The sequence below is a fragment of the Anopheles funestus genome, chromosome 2RL, assembly GCF_943734845.2.
Source record: "Anopheles funestus chromosome 2RL, idAnoFuneDA-416_04, whole genome shotgun sequence".
Taxonomy (NCBI): domain Eukaryota; kingdom Metazoa; phylum Arthropoda; class Insecta; order Diptera; family Culicidae; genus Anopheles; species Anopheles funestus.
The window spans coordinates 36,715,263-36,734,989 of NC_064598.1; the positions used below are offsets into that span (position 1 = coordinate 36,715,263).

The window sequence follows — 19,727 nt, forward strand, 5'->3', positions numbered from 1 at the left end:
AAAATCTATGTGTAATAGCAACAAAGATCTAATAAACGTTTTCTAATAAAAAAAATGCTCAAAAGTTCCACAATCACTTAAACGTGTGTGATACATCACCATTACTAAACCGGTAAAATGAAACATTCTTCTATGGTTCTACACGCGACGAAAGTTTTGCCCACCTGTCTATTGTGGACAGTCCGCAGAAGGGTGAGTTTAATTTTATTACTTTTTTTTTTAATTTCATGCCACTGCCCCTATGCTCACACGGCTCGGTAACAAAGGAACGAAGGTGGACGGTAAATCAAACACCCGAGTTAAACACGCGCCTCCGTGTGGCATCATGGCAGTAAGAACGAGGAGCAAAATAGGAAAGAAAACATTCCAAAAAAATGGATTCTAACAATTTCGTTTAGGATTACCGTTACGAAAAACAATTTACCATACTAATATGCCTTTTTGTTTGCCGAACACTCTTGTCTTGTCTTTGTTACTGTTTGATCAGAATCTCCTTCCTAACTCGATGCCGTTTTAATAAGATCAATTTAATTTCTGCTTAAATGCGTCTACTTACTGGAAGTTTAGGTATGGTTTCTGCTTATGTTTTCGCTAATTCGATCACGAAACTTTGTGTTCTTACCTTGAAGCATCATTTTGCCTCACCGTCCATGATGGATGTTCCGTTGGTGATATCGGCACATCATCGATCCTTTGTTGGTTTTTGAAAATTCTAATATTTTTACCTACTATATCACTAGAACTACATGAGCCCAAACTTTAACGTCTCAACGAAACTCAACACTACTGTACCACAGGGCGTACCGGTACCGGGTCGATAGCTGTTGTCACAGTCGTTCGCTTTTTGCCCCTTTTAGAATCACAAATCTATTTTTCTTGTACTACTATTACTATTCCCACTATTACCTATTCAATCGCTATCTTCTACGTTCGTAAACAGCAGCTTTCTTCGCGGGTAAACGTAATCGTGCACTTGTTTGATTCAAAAACCCGCCGACCATAGATCGTGTGCTAAACTGTTGCTGATATTTTGTGTCACTTCATTGCACTACCTCCGTTTTTGTATACCTATCTAAATATCAATGCATTTCTTTTTTAATTCTTATAATTTGTTTCTTGTTATGGAATCACAGCTGAATCAAATGATTTGCTCATTTATCTCCTTTACTTGCTTACTAATTTTGCTCGTGCAATCGTTGTATTCGTTGCGGGGAATAATAACTTTCTTAATTTATGGTAGCATTGCCTATTACTACTAAAAAGCGAAGTATTACTTGTGAACTAGAGGATCTTGAATAGAAAACAGGGGCTGTGTCATTTTGTGCAAACAAAGGGTAAGCCGTTTATCAACGGAGAATTGTAATATTCTACTCCTAAACCCATCGACTGCCATGCTTGTCCTGCGTGTTTAGGTTTACCAGGTGTGTTTCTCACACACATACACAAACAGATCATAATCATACCGGTGCGATTAAAGAATAACATTTTTATCTTATATATTATTTGTCCACTCTAGCATGTCTTTGTTTGTTTGTGTACAGTCTATTCTATATGATCAAAGAATGCGTTTATGATCGCGATAATTGAAAGAAAGAACCTTTCAATTATAACCTTTTCTCGGTTCGACCCGTAACTCGCCGGGGGCATCTATCTAGGGTAATTTTGTTGCAAAAAAAATCGGCAATGAGTTTTCATATACAAAATTGACTATTCAGCTATGGCTAATTCACGGTCACGGATAGCCAAGCTACAAAGTAAATAGTATCAAGACCTAAACTACTTGTACAACTAACCAAGCTGAAGCAAAAGTAATTTCATTTTCAATAAAAAGGATATTAGAATCCCATGCATTCTGATACCTAATTTGCATGACCCCGCAGGAAACATCACTGACTATCATTCATGACTAAGAGAAACGTTGTGGCCCGTTGGTGTATGTGATAAATTTAGCTGGTTCCACAAGACAGGAGCGGGTAACAAATCCCATGCGGAACGCCAGAATTGACTATCCGGCTACGTGGTAAAAATAAGTGTAGTAAGTCAGAAAAAAGGCCGACATGACCGTGTAAGGTCTTTAAGCCAAGAAAAAGCAGAAGAATAAAAGAAACTATCCAGTAGTGGAGTGGTAGCTGCAACGGGCTTTCACATGACAAGATCGGTACCAGAATTCCATTTAGATCGTTTTCTTCTGTAGCAAGGATTAACTATTCGGCCACGTGGTAAAGAAATAAGTCTAGTAAGCCAGTTATTACAGATATTAAAAAAACTAAAAGCTAAAAGAGTATTGCCAACCAAATTCAAATACTACAACTATATCTGACCAATCAAAATGTACTAAAAGTGTAGATGAGCTTTGTCCACTCGGTTCGTGTTACATTCAAATCCACCAATGGCATTCAACCGTTCGATCACGCGAGGCTTTACAAAGTATCGTCAGTAAAAGGGTTTATAATGAGGAGATGCTACCAGAAGAATGCCCACCGCTGTACCGTACTTATATACCGCTTTTAACGTTCGCGACCTAGATAACTGTTCTACAAAGTACAATAAGTTATTAAAATTTTAGTAAGGACGTTTTTTCGTTATTTGAAGGCGAAGCTTAGCTAATTTCGTTCGATTTATAATACGCCTATACACGACATGATGAGAGGAAGCGCGTTAGCAGACTTAACGTTGCTTGTAAACAATATTCGGACCATCTCTGGGTGGTCCATAATGTGTTCGGTTTACGTACTAACAGTTTTGTTTTCCAACTTTTGGCCCGTTGGTGTGCATTGCATCTATCATCTAAACGAGATTCTGGGATTATTGAAATGGCTGTGCGTTTCGAGCTGCAATTTGTGCGTAAAGATCATTCGCATTTCCTAACCTTCTAACCTTCTCGCTGCCATTGTGTGCGTGTCAATTATGTTTATAGATTCGGTGGATTAAACAATTTGAGTTTGCCTGGGGAAGGTGCTTAACTTTCTAGAAACGGACAACTTGAGTCAATTGGAAGATGCGCGTACAGTAATTCACTCTCGTTCGTATCACCAGATTGAGAGGAACTGGCGATATCGTCTGGACCGTCCAGGTGATACCGCCAAACGCTTACGACATCATTGACACTTTTTACGCTGTTGCAGCTTCAGCTGTCCAACGGTGAATCGTTTTTCCGGCCCATTGCACAATATCGAGCTGTTGGTAATGTAATCGTACGCGGTACGTATTTCGCCCGGTTGCAACTGGTGCTGGGAGATCATGCCCCGCAGAGCGCACAAATCTTTGGTGTAGGAGTAAAAGAACAGTGGATGGTGCCTGCGACGAATTTTCACACGGTCCGCCACTATCCCCGTCAGGTACACGTCTTCTAGGTGGAAAATCGGCGTCGATAGACTCGCCCGGTACAGCAACTTTGCCGTCTCAAGGTTCATCAGATAAGCCGTGCCGGAGAGATAGTTTGGATATACATCCTTATCGTACATATACGTCGGTGAGTACCTGCAAACGATCGCCAAATGTAGTCGCAAGCGGTTCGTGACATGACAATTAACAATCGATACGTACCACTTGCTGCTGGTGTCACCGATTGGTTTGGCGTCACAAAACAGAAACCCCGTCAGCAGGTATTTACCTACGATGAGACGATTTTTGGGCGATTTCACCGCCACCGTGTTGGTGTCGTAGAACGATATGGCCGCTTTGTACAGGGGAACCGTCCCACCAAGCAGAACGTGCAGCAAGTTCGGTACGTTGACAAACGTGTCGTCATCACACTTCATGATAAATTTTACTGCAATAAAAACATTCGGTAAAAGACAAAAAAATCGCATATCGCACACGGCTAGATTGTTCCCAAAATAATGCGTATTAGAACGCACTGTACAATGTATAATAATAGAATAATATTAGACACAAAACACCAAATTGCCACCCTTCTGCAAAGACCAACATCGTGAACACCATTTCTGTTGCCATACAAGCTCTGTTTGTAAGATAGGGGAAAAAATATTAGGAAGCAATTAAATCAAAACATAGCTCTTACAAACTTAGACTCAGTCGGACTGTTCACCACCAGCTTTCGGGCAAGATCGTTGAGCGTTTCTACCACGATGTACTTGCTGGTACGTGCCGCTCCCAGCTCACGTTCCTTGAACCATTCCAGCACTAAATCCGTCACGTTGAATTGAACGAATTGTCCAGCGGCTTTCGGGATCTCTTTCCGAGCGTGCTCAATCACACCGCCAGCTTTGCCCGTCTTTCCCACGCTGAAAATTACTTCCTGCTCCATTTTTCCCGCCATTTCGGGACGAACGTTATTCTTCATCCATTCCTCACCGTGCACGTACACCATCAGCCGAGCCTCTATGTCACCGCTATACTCACGCGTTTCCAGCTTAAACAATAAATACTGCTTCTGGTCATTCGGTGAACGGCGATCTTCCTCTTGAGGTTCTACACGAACGGTTTTAGGTACGATGAAGGGTAAACAGAAATGAAATAAAATGCGACGTCGACGAAGTCTTGCGGCCATCAGCACACACCGTTGATTGTTGAATCCATTTCCATAACATACGAGAAGCAAACCATACAAACTGTGTGTCGCTTCCAGGAAACACTCGAATCATTCCAACTCCATTGCCTGCTGTTAAACTTAAATATCTAATCCCAAACCGTACCGAATATCTTATGCCCCCGCACCCTCAAGCGATCTTACTCACACTCACCTTTGCCATCACAGTTGTTGGTAACCCACTTCAGCATCATGATCGTCTTCAACGTCAGGTTGTTATAACTATCTATAAAGCTCTCCTGTATAATATCACCGTACACTTCGCTTTCATTTACAATTCGTAGTTGCATTTCGTCCACCATTTCGTTGCCTCCGCTAGCTGCGTTAAATGCAGGATCAACGTCTCCTCCACTGGCAAACAGTGAGATCCGTGGCGTTACCGTACCTTCCGACGGGTTGTGCGATGGATCCACACCGGGAAGCACCGCTACCGTACCCGGCGAAATGGGTGCCTGCTGTACGGTAGCGCTTCTCTTCACGATGCTTTCGCTGTCACCACCGGCAGGGATTGCTGATCGCTGGCGTTGATGTACGTAGTCTGCTTCCGATTGACCGACGAGAAACACTAGCTTCACGTTAAAAATCATACCCGCAATGCTGCTCTCGTTTCGCTCACTGTGACTAGAGTTGGATTTCGATTGTACAGTCTAGAACGAGAAACAATAGTGAACGATCAGTACAAACTGTATGTACAACATTAACACATCTCATGCAAACACTTACATTGGCTGCGGTGCCCGTAACCACGGTCTCATCATCATCAGTCACCTGCCACATGTACTCTTTCAGTTCACGACCAACGGTCGGTTTCGGGTCGAGATATTCACCGCGCAATCGTTCATGTAGATGCTGAAACTGGCCGTAGTTAAAATCTCGCACCTTGCCCCACGTATCACGGATCGCTTGGCGGGCTTCGAAGTTGTTCGCGGAAGAACAGACCACGATCAATAGGAACACCTTCTCACTTTCCTCCACCAGACCGGAACGTTCCTCGGTGGTACACACATTCAGTGGATCGATTAGAGTTGTGTTTTCGTACGGCAGCACGTAGTCGATCGTTTCCCTCGATGTGTTCAATCCCCATCCAACGATGGTACCTGCAGCAACAAAGATCACCAATGGAGCGTGGATTATTTCAACAAAAAAAAAACACTTATTCCACGATTCGTAACGATCGCAACGTTGATGATGCTGATAAAGTTTAAAATATTTGCCAACCATCGGGCGAACCATTCCACCAACTCTCCCATATGCCAGATGGACTGCTTCAACCCAATTTCAACCAACGCCAAACAGATACTGGCTCGGGTTTTCGCGCGCCAATAAAAATTAACCCCATACAACAGTCCCGTCAGGACCGGACCAGCAGCTTCAGCTCAATTGAAACGAGTGTACCCCACATTTTGCCTACAACAAAAAAAATCTGCCCCACAACAACCGCCCGGTCAACCGAACGGACACCGCCCCAAAGTGCGAAATCCCTGTGCCTCGTCGTGTACACACACCATCATCTTCACATCCCAGTGTCCCGCATCCGCCCTACCCTATTGAAAGATGCAAAATGCTTCCCATCATCATGCAATGCTGGTAGCAAAGAGAGTAAACAATCAAGCGCGTCACAAGCGCGCTCACGAATCTCCGGGGAAGATCCTCGCACGGTACCTAATTGTGGACGGTACGGTTCCATTTCGGTTTGCTGAAGATAGCGTTGTCGAACAAATTTACCGTTCGAATCCGATGAACAATTCATCGGTTTACGTACTGCGCGAGTCCGTGGTAAACCATTTTAAAATAAAGCGTTTCAACTTGATCACATAGATCTGAATGTTAACAGCTACTGCAAGATATTTTTTACTGTTGGTTACAAGTTGAAGGCGTTAAAAGTATGACACGGATTTAAATAGTATACACAGGCAATGAAAAATCATGCTTAAGTGGAAATGAAAATTTTAAAATGATGTTACCTAGTTTGATCCTGTTGGAGTAACTAATTTTTTTTATAAATTTGTTTTTTTAAATATTATAAACCATATCCATAGTTATTAAAATTTTAAGCACAAGATCATGGCACATCCGTAGAAAAATTTAATCTTTAGTAATTTAAATTGGATTGGGGTTTGTCCGTTTGAATAGGTGGACAACATTGAACTGTCAACGTGTGCCTACATCTCGAACGGCAAATGAAAATGTGACCGGATGAACAAAACGAATACCTAGTGAACGTTCTACCGTCGTTGTGCGAATCGGATTCAAACGAAGAGTCATGGAATTTTGTACGATCGGGACATTGCAATCTTGTATTCTCTCTCTCTTTGACTCTCAGTCTCTCTGCTTCTCTTTCTTTCTTTCTTATATTTGTTTTCTCTTCACAATGTGATGATCCTCCAGTTAGTACTGCTACTGATGCTGCAGATGGTGACGATATCAACAGTGATGGTATATTGGACCAGTGTGCCCGATACAAACTAATTATCCTCCATCTGAGCAAAATTGCGCCGTTCCTCACTAATAGCATTCTTTCCTTTCTCATCCATAGTGTCCCTTTTACCCTTTACTCCTTTCTGCAATGCTTTCGATTAAATTGATCAGTACTGGGAGGATCTTCATGCGATGGTGCACCAACCTTGGACCCGTTGTGTATCGCGCGCGGTGCTTTGGGGGGTTTTTATTTTTTTCTGCTACTTTCATCGCTTCAATGCCTTCATTTGACCCGACAGCACCGCATGTGTGCATCAGCATGGTACCATGCACTAGTGCCGCGCCGCTTGGGTGCAATATAATACGCCGCGGTTCACTGTCGTCGACTTGACGCCAATGGGTGTTGCTCTCGTTCTAGCCACACGCAATGGCACCGTCTCTCGTTCCTTCCACCAGCTCTTATCCGAACGGTGAAAGAAAAACGTGTACCATCAAACGGATCTCGGACGCGCATCAAAAATCAGTGGTGTGCAAAATGGTATCAATAAAATTAAAAAGTTTTAAATTGATTCCAATCAACGCCCGTTACCGGAGGGAAGGGAACATATTGACCTCTTCTTCACGAGATGTCACATTCGGTACAGCCGGAACCTGCTGGTGGTTAGCGGTGATGGTGGTGCTCGTACTGGTGACTCGTTCGATGGAATCTTCGCGTACCGGAACACATGTGCGTGGACGGGCGTTAGTGTGGTGCGTATACGCATAAATTCTAATCGCGTGCGCACACTTTTGGGGAATGCCCTAACGAATTTGGACAATCTATAAAACATGAGCGCCAAAAACGTCATAACGCGTTTTGCCCGCACGCGGCACGATCTTCATTCATGCCTTGGCATGAACATTAGGCGGTTCGTGTAGGGTGGGGCGGCAAGCGTCAATCGACTGGTTCATTGATAGACTCGCAACAGCAGCGTGTAATAAATAGACGTGGCGTGCCGTGTGCGCGGCGGAAGGAAACGACATCATCGCCCATTGCCTCATAGAGATAGAGCGCGTCCCGAGAGCCGTGGAATACACTTTCGGTCGTCAATTGGCCGATTACTAATCGGGCGATCGGAATGATTTGAGGGAACGCAGTTTTATCATCGAATTGGTTTCAAATTCATTTGTTTGAAGGCACTTCCTGTGGGAGCGCACAGAAACCTACGGCGGTTCCCTCTAAACGAACCAATCAAAAATCGTTTCTTCTCTTTTTTCACTCTTGAGGTAAGTTAGGTCAAGCTATTTTTAAACGGTATCATTTGACTGTAGAACGACAAACGAACAATGAACAATTCCCATTCGAATTGAGAAAAAGGAAGTTACAATACGCTTAACAGTCTAGCTTGATTTATCTAACCAAATGTGACAGGATCAATTCCAGATGATGTTTTTACAATACTGAAGAAACGTGCTCTTTTTTGTCAAGCAGCAATCAAGATTGAAAGATTTCTCATTAACGAAGGAAATGCATTTGTTGCTCCCCAAAAATTACAGAACATTTCCTCGTTCCGAGCGTGTAGTTATGTCCAAAAGATAGCCCGCTTTTCGGGGTCCAACAATAGAACTCTCCTGGGCAAACCTTCCCATGCTCATGCTAATTCGGAACATGCTCGTATTTCGCCAATTGAATCAATTGAAATTCGTTGAATTCAATTCTCCCTTTTTTTCTCTCCTGTTGCTGCTGCTTCACCTGCTGCTGATTTTTGTCTTTCTTCTTTTCCGATCATCTTGTTACAGGGCTTCAGGACATGATCGTACCAAAGCGGAACAATGGCCGGGAAGCAACAGCAGCAGAGACAAACTCAATGATGATGACGAGGAAGATGTTTCGTGATATACCGTGGCTTGAAGATGGGACACATTTGCATAATCAAAACTTGCAAATGTCGAACCGTCTAGCCAAAACATAGCATTCACCTCAATCGGCAGCGTCAATAGACGCGAGGGTAATGGCCGCTGGGTTGCGCGTATTTCGTCGGCCACTTGCCGTACAAAATCGCATACTTTTCGCGCTGTTTTGCTGTTGTTGCTGTTATTCCTTGCCGATCGAACCCGCGTACCCGGGTTGACTGAGCAATGTCAATGATTTTCTCAATCAGCATTCGAGGCCAAAGTAATATTTGCGGGCGCACAGCCCGCAACGGGTGCACTCGATCGGGTGAAAATAATTTCGGAGAGGTCCATCGGTAACATCTTTTGCCATTCGCAAAATTTATACCTTTTGCTAACACATTTCTGCCACACTGAATTTACGGTTAAAAGTATTAAAATGGCTTGCATGCTGTTTTCTTACACGTTATGATTAAGCGAAAGTAAAGCTACTCACCAACGCGTCCCCGATCGCTGTTATTCGGTATAATGCCCATCACCAGGATGCCGATCAGGCAAAAGGCAACAATCCATAGGAAGATTTTGTTCTTGGTAGATCCTCGGCTGTGTCGGTCACCTCGATCCATTGGCGTGATATCGTACAGCCGTTCGTTCTTGCGGCACGTCTCATCTAGCAGGGTGGTGCTTTCCGTGTCATTACTGGCGGAACTGTTGCTTCCACCGTCAACGTCCTGAAAGCGTCGGTATACATCGCCATTGCCGCCGAAAACGCTTCCGCCAGCACCGACATCCACGGCTGTGTCGAATCGTTCGTTCCAATCCACCTGAACGATGCTTTGCGAGTACATTATGTCTGCAATATATTATCGCTTTCATTAGCATGTATGTTCCGTGACACCCGTGTGCAATACCCGTAGCCGGTTGCTACAATGGCTGCAACCCATTGGTTCTTGGTGTCGCTTACCTGCCGTCGCCCGGTCACCCGATGTATTGCGAAAGAACACTCCAAGACACTACGGTGAATCTTTAACACGAGCATCGAAGATGTTGCGAGTGGCTCATATTGATCAGCGAGTACTGTGCACGATGTTGCTGCTAATAATTTATGTACATTTCACCGTAGTTGGAGCAACTAACGCTAAAGCAAAAGATTCCGAACGAAAGAAAAGATTTACGCATTACAATGCGATATTCTCACAGCAAAAGTAATCCCTGTTCACAGTTTAACAAAACTTTCCCATCGAATCTTTCTTTTCGGAAGATTACTTATCACGATATTCCCATAAACTGTTTTGACAAATTTTCTTCCCTACTTTCACCGTACGTATACCTTCTACGGCTATAATTGAATGCTTTATGTTCAATGCTTTTTTAAGCCGGTAAAATGCGTCCGACCAAAAGAGAAATAGTTTGCACGCACCTTTCCTAACTAACACTAGCCGCATAATACTAAAATTTACCTTTTTCCTGCTTTTAAAACACGGTGTTTTGACCGACACTTTCGTTTTTGTTTTGACAGGCAGCCGTAATTCTTCCGCTGTCAAATAGCTGTCGAACCCCAAAACCCAAAGAGCATATGGACAGTGTGCTGCATGGAAGGATATTCAATTATGATCATGATTTTAAACTTTGGAAGAAATTATTTTCTTCCGAGAATTAGATGATAGCAATTGATTAAAAAACTAAACAAATCGAGAAGATCATCTATTGCAGATTACTGTCAACATTCGCTTCAAGAGGTTCAAGGTTCAAGAGGTGCAACAGTAGCTGTATCAGGTTCGACACCCTTGGTTGGAAATGTTCGACTGGAATGGAATGCACGCTGATAAACGGAGATATTCCAACGAGCCATGTAGTAAAATTCATTCAAAGTTAAAAATGCTGTAAAATTTTATGTCTTATTGTTCGGCCACCGAAGCTATCAGATATAAAATTTAATACTTAGTAGATAAAAGACCAACTCCCCATCTGTTTTTTTCTATGTCTTGCTTTATTTTCAACATTGAAATATTACTTGTTTTTTGTTGTTGTAATTATCGATTGTTTTTAAAATTTAAATTTCTATACAAGCGCTAGATAAATATACTTTTTTGTCAGAACCATGTATGAATTCAGCTGGGAAAATAGTATCAAAATGAAAACCGATCCGAACGCAGGACCGATGGGCTTCACAGTCGACCGTTGGATCACCACGCCTATGAACCGAAACCATATTAACAAAGAAAAAAAAACATGAGCAAACGTTCTGATTCTGAGCATGAAACTAATGCTTGAATGAAGTAAAACTAAACCAACGGCGATAAACAAGAAAATTATAAATGTACATTATGCGTCTTTTTCTACCGTCGTAGCGCACTTTGCGGATTCCGGTACGAAACTAATTCGGATAAAGCGTACGCTCGGCACATGCTGAATCTTCCATCCATGAATCCACAGTCGAGCAAAAATTAAACTAAGGAGCAACATGTGGATGTTGTTATATCTTATATGGGTGGTGTGCAATTTCTTTACTGTCTGTGTCTTCCGTTCAGAAGTTGCCACGCATTTTTTGTTTTGTTGGGAAGTGCACGTAGCACGTGGACTGTTTGTATGAAATAATGCAATTCTAACCGAAATTTTAAGAATTATCCAACAAACACGACTATGAATGGCCTCTCTCTCTTTCTCTCTCCATCTCTCTGCGAACAATATCTCAATCACTTGTGTGTCATGCACACGTACACTATTCGTTCCCACCCCGACTTCAGGTCCATATATTCACGGTTATTACTAGTGCTAAGCTTATAGGTTACTTCAGCTTGGCATGGTGCTCTTTTGGGTTGTATGATTTCATTTGCGCAATGATTAATGATTTATCCATCATCTGTTTTACATTCTCTCAAAGCCCCAACCAGACTTGGGAGGCCGCTCGGAAAAACCACACTGTCTCCTTTGCTCAGACCATGGTATACTAACAGGAATCAAGATCATATACTCGGTATCTGCAAGAATAGGAATTTTCCGCAGATGTCTAGTTGAGAGTGTGCTCCTAATCTAACGATCGAATTCCAATGATTCAAGCGTTAATTCAAAAGAGATAATTTGTTCCATGTTTATAGTGCTCTTCTTTTCCTCAAGTGAAGTCATCGGAAACTAGCCCCATTCCATGATGCTAACTAGTGTGAATTTAAGTAATGTGAAAAAAATGGGAATGGGTTTGAGAGACTGGCGCCGCTACCAACCAACCAAGCCCTGGGTCGCCTTGAAAATTTAAATTATTAAAAAAAAAACAATAGGTTTGTTGCGCAGATCCCCATACCGCAATGAATAACTTAAGCGGATGGATTAGAAGAGACTAACAGAAATTGTAGTGTTCTGTGGATGAAAAAAATCACCATCTTCCAGCCATCTATCTGGCGCACAACTTCAACGGCATCAGTTGCTTCAAAAATCGTCTAAAATTTTCTTTACCACCTCCACTGAATCGTGTCCTGTGTTTTAGCTTCCATTCCCTTATTACAAAGATAGCTATATTTAGTTTATGTGTCCGTTTTCCTTTTTTTGTGGCATGAATTTCCTATTTCCGATGTTCGGTTCCCATAGTTCGAGCTCTGTATGTGTATTCTATGATCTGCAACATTATCAAGTAGTGCTTGGCTAATTTGCTTTTCGCCGAATTTCAAAACATTCTCTATCTGCATTTTGTTTTGGGTGATCACACATAATAATTTTCTTACGCTTCGTTTTGCATCTGTCCCTTAGCTTGGCTTTATGTTTTTACACACACACACACACTCACACACATCCAGGTGAGGCCTGGATGCATTATTCCTCATCCTCCGTGGTACTTCCTCTGCCTTTTTAAGCGACTCTTCCTATAATTTATTCCCTTTACAGTCGTGCGGAACCGTCCAGTTTTTGCTATCATCATCCCTTACCTCATTCCATGGATTAAGAGACAAATAGATAATGTTGGTTTTGTTTGTGTGACTACTGCTACTGCGGCTGCTGTTGCTGCTTTTTTATGCTGCTCCTCTGCTGCTCCTGTTTGCTAAATAACTTATACCATTTTACCAACCAAACAACACTACCTGGAGTCGGGCACGTGGTGCTGCTGTCTCGAGGACACCGACGTGGAAGTGTTTGACGAAGAGTTTGCTTGCTTCAGTTCGCGGGCTTTGGCCGCATTATTGCCGACGCCCCCACCGGACGGCGGTGTTTGGCGGGACGCTCGGCGCTCAGCTGGGCCGCCCACACCACCCCCGGTGCCACCGCCCATGCCCGACTTGGTCGAGCTACCTCCTTTCGCTTTGCCGGACCCGCCGTGCCCGCCACGGTGTCCCAACGGATGCTGGGCCGACGGATGCATCATGTTCGGCGAGTCGTCGTTCGGGCCCCCGTTGGCGGTGTCGGCACCTAGCTTGAAACTATCACAATTTCCATCCTCCTTGCCGTAGTTACTGTCCGTAGCACCAACATTGCCGCTACCATCCTGCAGCAGCTCACCCGTCTCGGCACCGTCATCCGATGCTGGCCTTTTTACACTACTGTTCTGCACGGTGCTGCACGTACTACCGACGCCTAAATTCATGGAACTCAACTCATCGGAAAGCTCCTCGTCAGCGCTTTTGTTAAACGGCTGCACATTTGCGATGGTTGATAACAATAAAGCTTGAACAAACTGTGATCTGGAAAGAAGAACGAACCCGTTAGATGATGGCATTCTACATTCACGACCGTATTTTACCTGTCCGCTCTATCACGGCCCAGCTGTGTTTGTTCGGCATCGTCCATGGTAGGCACCATGAAGCGTGCCATCAGAAACTGCGACTGTTGCGCACTGGAACCGGCGCCGGAGGCACTTCCGACCGAACCCGACACATTGCAGACCCCGACACCGGTGGAAACCATTGGCAACGAGGAGGATGCTGCGATCGGACCATCGCGGCCACCGGCGTTCAGTGTGATGATTGTGTGGTTCGGATTTGCTTGGGGCGCACCGATCGCATTGTTGTTGACACCGGTTGCGTTCGGAGCGGAGGACACGACGGCCGGTTGCTGCTGTCGTCTTGGTAGTCGTTCCAACTGTTGACGAGCGGCCTTGAACATACAAAAAGAAAGTATATTAAGTTAACGTTTCGATTACTGCACCAGCTAGCTAGGAGAGAGTCAATGTTCGACATCGTGCTAAATTCTCAATTTTACATTTAATGGCACATAACAGTCCCTATTCTAGAGTCCATCGCTCACCAAAAGAAAAAAAAAAGATTAAACTAAATGGAAACCTGTCGAAAATCAGGTCCCGTCGATAGTGTATTTCGCCAACCGATGTTGTTGACGAAACCTAGCAACGCAAAATCCAGTCTAAAGCACAATATACATGACATCCTACATACAATAAAGTTCTAAATTTAGGTAGTAGCAGCACCAAACCTGCCGAAAATTCCGTTAGCCAATTGTTCGTGCTGGCGCGAAACGTTATGCTTTAGCAAACAATAAATCGATGAAGATGAGCGATGGGTGGTGAAGAGTTGCGCGCTCTGGCATAGAGCGCAAATTTTTAAGGTAAAATAACGAGAAATGAAGTTACTAGTAGGGTTTTAAAACAAAGCGTAACCGATACAGCGTTTGTAGCAAGGAACTTTGATCGATACAGAGAGATAGAGGCTCGAGCATCCAACGCACCATAATCTGCAAAGCAATTACCGTGGTCAATAAACTGGCGTACAAAATGAGGAACGTGTAACAGAAAAAGGCTACTTCGAGAAGCAAGGCCCATGGATGGCGCCAAAGGTGCACTATGATCGTTTCGTACATTGTTCTCATTGCATCGGCTGCATCACTATTGGGATACGTTGGCGTTGTTGATACGAACACGCGCGCAAGCATCAACATAAACCAGACCGAGTAGAGGACCGAGTAGATAAACCGCGCACGGGCAGTTTGATAATCGATGTTACTTCGAAAGACGGACAGTTTCGTTTACAGTGCTGCGTTCTGCTTGCCACAAACATACGATGATGCGGAGTTTGGTTGTTGAAAACAAATGTTGATGTGTGTGGACAACATGTACATAAAAGACGCACCACACTACTATTGCTATAGATGGTAGTAGTAGTAGTAGTAATTGCAGCAGTATTGATGAGAAATTTAAAACAAAAAAGTTCACTATGAGATACAACGACAAATTTTGCCCTTAACAATCTACCAAAAACGCAATCGGAGGAATTGCAGGAAGGTGTGCGCCTGGAACAACACTGCGACGTGCCCGACTGATGTTACCGCCACCGGAATGCATCGGGAGTGCGCTTGCAAGCCCGATGGGAAACAAACAACGTGGGCTTTTTTGTGTGTGCAAAAGAAGTTGGCCAAACGTGGCCCCAGCTGTACGAATGATTTCTTTCCACTTTACGCTGTGGATGTGGAGAGGGAGGAGCGCTGTACGAGGGAGCAGGGATGATACTCTATTTTGAATTTTGCTGCTTCTATCACTGTGGCGACCCGTGTCACTTTCGCCCGTCTGCGATGTCACACAAATTTAAACTGCACTGTTAATAAGACTACTAGCGAAACAAATTTCTATACAATCCGAGCAGGCAGTGGAAAACGTCAGGAGCTTTGTGCAAAGCCAACTTTAAGCGCGATAGTTTGCAACGATGGAACGCAAATGGTGCTCCAAACAAAGCAAATCCATCGTGCACACACAGCAATCGTCCACACGATTATGGTAAGGACGAGGGAAATACTACCGAAATGTTTTCGCGCTCGGGTCGTGTTGGCGAGTGTCTCAGTAGCTAAATGCATCGAACACCCCACACCGTATACACTAACGGCCGTCCCTTTAGAATAGCCGTCAGATGATGAGGTTTTGCGAAGGTTTTGCACGGTATCTGTACGGTGACGGCACCAGGGTACCCCACCTACACCAAGAGAGCGTGTTGTGTAATTTTCGGTGCGCGAATTCGACCAACATTCGGCTAGCTCTGCGCAGTTAGTTTAAATTTACTACACTAACGCTTTTCCTTCATCGTCCCCAGTGCCGGATAGATGGATGATGGATGATGGATGGGATGGAAAGAAGCAACTGACGGTTCGGAACAAAAAGGGGAGATACTTAAGTTTACATTCCCTTCTAGCCTTTGTCGAGATACGTTCAAAATCAGCTGTGCTTTGTTTACAATGTTCGTAAATGTCTGTTTCTGCTTTTCCTAAACTTGCGCTCTACCATGAAAACCTCTAACCGGACACACGTACACACAGGCAGACACACACTGCACTTACGGTGACTTGCTGTCGCTCGAGTTGAATTTGCATTTGTAGTTGCTGCAGCTGCGACGGTTGTGGTGCACCTCCACGGCGTACATTGGACAGCTGCTGGAGTAGTTCCGCGATTGGGTCAACCGACTCTCTGCCGGACGGGGACAGCGTGGACAGCCCGCCTCCGGACGAGCTGAAGTGCATGTTGGAACGGCGCGATCGTGGACCACCAAGAGCGCGGCCCGAATGTGGCATTCTTCTGACACCTCCATGGCGGATAGCTGATGGCTCATCGTACACGGGAGAAGCATCAATCTTTAGTTAAGGAAACATTATACGCACGGTTGTGGACCGTTATAGGGAAATGCTGGAAATTGCTAACAGAGACTTTCGATCATCATTTCCTTCCGATCGGCTAGTTTAAAAGAGATATATTGAGAGATAGAAAAATGTTGAGGAATTTGTAAATTGTGCAATTAGAAAGCACAACTAGTACATCAAAAAAGGCTCAAATGGCATTTACTTTAAAATCATTTGGCTTAAAACTGTTGTTATTTTTGGCAATATTTTTATCTTTTTAGTTCCTAACAATTATCTTTTCTCTTTAAATACTTTTTCAAAGCAATCAAATGGCCGTATATTCTTCATCAGACTGTGCCATTCATTCCTGAGCTGTAGATGTACTGTGATCCTGTCCAAAAAAAACCATCAATTAAAACAGTTTTCTTTAATTATCTGGCCGCTTAGTAAATCGCTAATGTAAACATATCAAACTGCCATTATCCTAGCTGTTTATTCCATAAATTTTGTGACCATATCTCTCTATCAGCTAAAATGAATCCATTATTCCCTTTCTCTATCACCGAAAATGATCGAAAATCTCATGAAAGCTTATAAACAACTTTTTTTTCGTTACAAATCAACTTGAAAAGGATATCAGAAACGAGATAAGATCCCGGGACCCGCTCCTATGCTCCAGGCTAAGATGCCTTGCAAAATCATCGGTCACAAAGTTGGGCTCGCCACCGGGCAGTGCGGCACAGACGGGACAGACCACCTCCAGCCCGGTATCGGTGTGTTCCGCACTAACGTGCTCCAGCAGAGCGGAATCACTCAGCCCCATCCGCTTGCAGTACGGACAGGTGAAGGACTGTGGCTGGTCCGCCGGTAACACTTCCCCTCCATAGTACAGCTCGAAATCGGATTGCGTTAGTATGCACTGCATCGGGTGGTCAGTCGAGTGACGGGTTGTGGTCGCGCCCTCCTCATAGCAGGTCGCGCACAGATCGTAATCATAGCAGATCAGACACTTGTATCGTCTTCCACGGAAGTTACTTTTCAAGCACGAATCACAGCTGACCCCTGGGAGCAGGAGAATGGAAGATAAAGCAGAACATTAATTAATTTTAAATACCCTTTATCCATTTGGCTGCCGCTTTGAGTGACCGATCCGGTACGATGATGGTTTGTTGCCGTTGCTTCGATTCGTACGTAAACCGGGGATGGGGCTGAAGAGGGTGGATGGAACCCGATGGCCCCTTTTTCCGAACATCGATTGGGTGGGATATCTCGGTGGTGTGTATTTCAACAGCACGCCATCGCGACCAGTGAGCATTGCTGGGAGATAAACATTGAGTCAGTCAGCTAGCCACACATGCCTTCCTCAAATGGCGATGGTCACAGCAGGCCGCAGTACATACAGAGTGTGTGCAACGGAAAAATCCGCTATATTTAGCACAAAGAACGCTCTTGTGCGCTCTCATTGCTCTAGAGAGTAGGCGAGTACTCCTCAATGTGTCGTCATTTTCATCTCGATGCAATGGTCAAAAAAGCACGGTACAAGCGGTCATCTATCCAGGTCATATGGCAGTATGGTACAGACCACTGTTCCGGGAGTGCGTAGTAATTGAGATCGATCCCCCCCCCCCAACTCCCGGGGATCTTCCACTGTAGGAGCTGAACGCACAAAAACATTCCGCTATAACGTCGCCATTTCCTGGCCACATTTGCACTTGTCGTTTCGAGCAATGGCACCATTTGGCGTAACAGCAAACATTGGCAGCTCTACAAAAACAAATAAAAGCATCGTGACAGGAAAAAGGGCTTCCCCCGTCTGCCCTGACCGTACTACACACACACACAATATGTTTTCGGGAGCAAACGAATGTGTGTGTGTGTGTTTTTTTTTTATTTCCCCTTTTTTGTCTTCCTGCTCACCGGGATTCCCTCTATCAAATGTGTACTAAATGGAACGGACAAACGATCGCAACAAACACACACATCTTGCCGTAGATTTTACTCGCGCTCAAGGCCCCACTACTGGTTGCCCAGCGATTGATCTTTAATTCATTTTTACCTTCATGGCGACTCATTATTTTTCACTCCTAGTCCCCGGCACTAGAGCACACACTATACTCGGCAACAGCAGACACACGGAGGCCAAAAAAACGCACGCACACACCAGAACGAAGGCGAATCAATGCAATTCTTCACTCTCGCGCGCGCACACACTGGCGAACAATTTTCACTACTCACTGCTTGGCTAGCTTACACCGCACACAACGAGGCGCCTTGGCCTATTCGACCCCTTTTGCAAAAGGGAAACTGGGAAATGTGACAAATCGCCGATTTTGCTCGCCACCTTCCGACGTTTCTATCCGTCGTGTACAATAAACCGTCCCCAGCACGGACACGATGCGCTTCCCAGTGTGTATCAAAACTATTGCTTCCTTTGACTGTGACACCGACAATTGTGATCGATAGTGGAGCGGATTATCACTCGTTCCACCCCGTTCCGTAGAAGGGGGACACCCTTTCAATACGACACCCCGTGTGTGTGTTTTGTTTCCCCCCGCCCCAACCACTAGGCGCACACTCTGGCTCGGGCACCTGCGATACACCGTTTGACACAATTTTCAGGCCAGAAAAATGCACAATTTGTTCGCTTTCTGCTCGTGTGTGGTTTCAGTAGTAAACACACATACACGATGTACGGGGGACACACGCAATACCAATATGCACGGTTAACACACACATACACAGCACGCACCGCACACACACACACACGTGCACGCACGCACTCACACCTTTAAACACAGCGCGCAATGGGCCTGCTGAGGAAAACTATTCACATAATCGTTTTGGTAGTACGAAATATTTTTCCCACTGTATCGATGCGGCCCACCCCACCTCACAATCTCGCTATTGGTTTCGTTGTGCAGCAACGCAATCCATCCACATATCAGCAGGTTAGTAGCAGCTTTGTTTCTTTTCCTGTTTAATGTCGATTCGGAAAACTGACGACACACTGGAACGACGACGGGCACAATGGCATTGGAGGTTTTTTTTTTTTTGCTCCCCCTACTTGCCACTTTCGGACGAAATTGGAGAGCGACGTTTTCACCTGTTTTCCTGCTTCCTTTCCCTAGCGAATGGTTACACGGTATGGCGATTTTTTCCGGTTCCAGCGCGGGGAAAATGATTGGCAATGCTAGTTGCAAACACAGCACGGAAAAAAGGCTAGAACGGAAAATCTTGCACAGTTTTTTTCTGGACGAGAAATCATTCCCTTGCCCGTGATGACTCTCTGCTTTGGCTTACACTCGCACCTCGATTCCGAAGTAACAGTGCATCTACACTGTCTGCCAGT

General features: G+C 44.5%; 2 protein-coding genes across 4 annotated transcripts; both read right to left on the minus strand.

Moving 5' to 3' along the window:
• Positions 1-136: 136 nt before the first annotated feature.
• LOC125764049 (uncharacterized) lies at positions 137-10,402 on the minus strand. Of its 3 annotated transcripts, none has more exons than XM_049427874.1 (7): positions 10,303-10,402; positions 9,807-9,980; positions 9,339-9,695; positions 5,276-5,649; positions 4,707-5,199; positions 3,547-3,772; positions 137-3,480 (listed from the first exon to the last, which is right to left on the minus strand). In XM_049427874.1, the coding sequence occupies exons 3-7, from the start codon at positions 9,688-9,690 to the stop codon at positions 3,099-3,101; spliced, it is 1,827 nt and encodes a 608-aa protein (XP_049283831.1). In that variant the 5' UTR covers positions 9,691-9,695; positions 9,807-9,980; positions 10,303-10,402; the 3' UTR covers positions 137-3,098. The 3 variants fall into 3 exon arrangements, with proteins under 3 accessions (XP_049283831.1, XP_049283832.1, XP_049283833.1); XM_049427875.1 differs by having other exon boundaries at positions 10,263-10,377; XM_049427876.1 differs by lacking the exon at positions 10,303-10,402 and adding an exon at positions 10,173-10,276.
• Positions 10,403-10,811: 409 nt separating this feature from the next.
• LOC125764050 (E3 ubiquitin-protein ligase KCMF1) lies at positions 10,812-19,672 on the minus strand. The gene is made up of 5 exons (XM_049427877.1): positions 18,435-19,672; positions 17,016-17,440; positions 16,103-16,372; positions 13,569-13,921; positions 10,812-13,509 (listed from the first exon to the last, which is right to left on the minus strand). Exons 1-5 carry the CDS (start codon positions 18,448-18,450, stop codon positions 12,909-12,911), a joined length of 1,665 nt encoding a protein of 554 aa, XP_049283834.1. The 5' UTR covers positions 18,451-19,672; the 3' UTR covers positions 10,812-12,908.
• Positions 19,673-19,727: the final 55 nt, after the last annotated feature.

What these genes read in the sequence shown, in the direction of transcription:
- LOC125764050 (XM_049427877.1), bottom strand. An exon ending in GGGATCTTATCTCGTTTCTG is followed by an intron (nt 16,373 to 17,015) that starts ATATCCTTTTCA and finishes TCTCCCGTGTAC; the next exon opens with GATGAGCCATCAGCTATCCG. An exon ending in TCGAGCGACAGCAAGTCACC is followed by an intron (nt 13,922 to 16,102) that starts GTAAGTGCAGTG and finishes TGTATGTTCAAG; the next exon opens with GCCGCTCGTCAACAGTTGGA.
- LOC125764049 (XM_049427874.1), bottom strand. Translation starts at nt 9,690, where the DNA reads ATGTACTCGCAAAGCATCGTTCAGGTGGATTGGAACGAACGATTCGAC. An exon ending in TTACGGGCACCGCAGCCAAT is followed by an intron (nt 5,200 to 5,275) that starts GTAAGTGTTTGC and finishes TTCTCGTTCTAG; the next exon opens with ACTGTACAATCGAAATCCAA. An exon ending in CAACAACTGTGATGGCAAAG is followed by an intron (nt 3,773 to 4,706) that starts GTGAGTGTGAGT and finishes TTTTTATTGCAG; the next exon opens with TAAAATTTATCATGAAGTGT.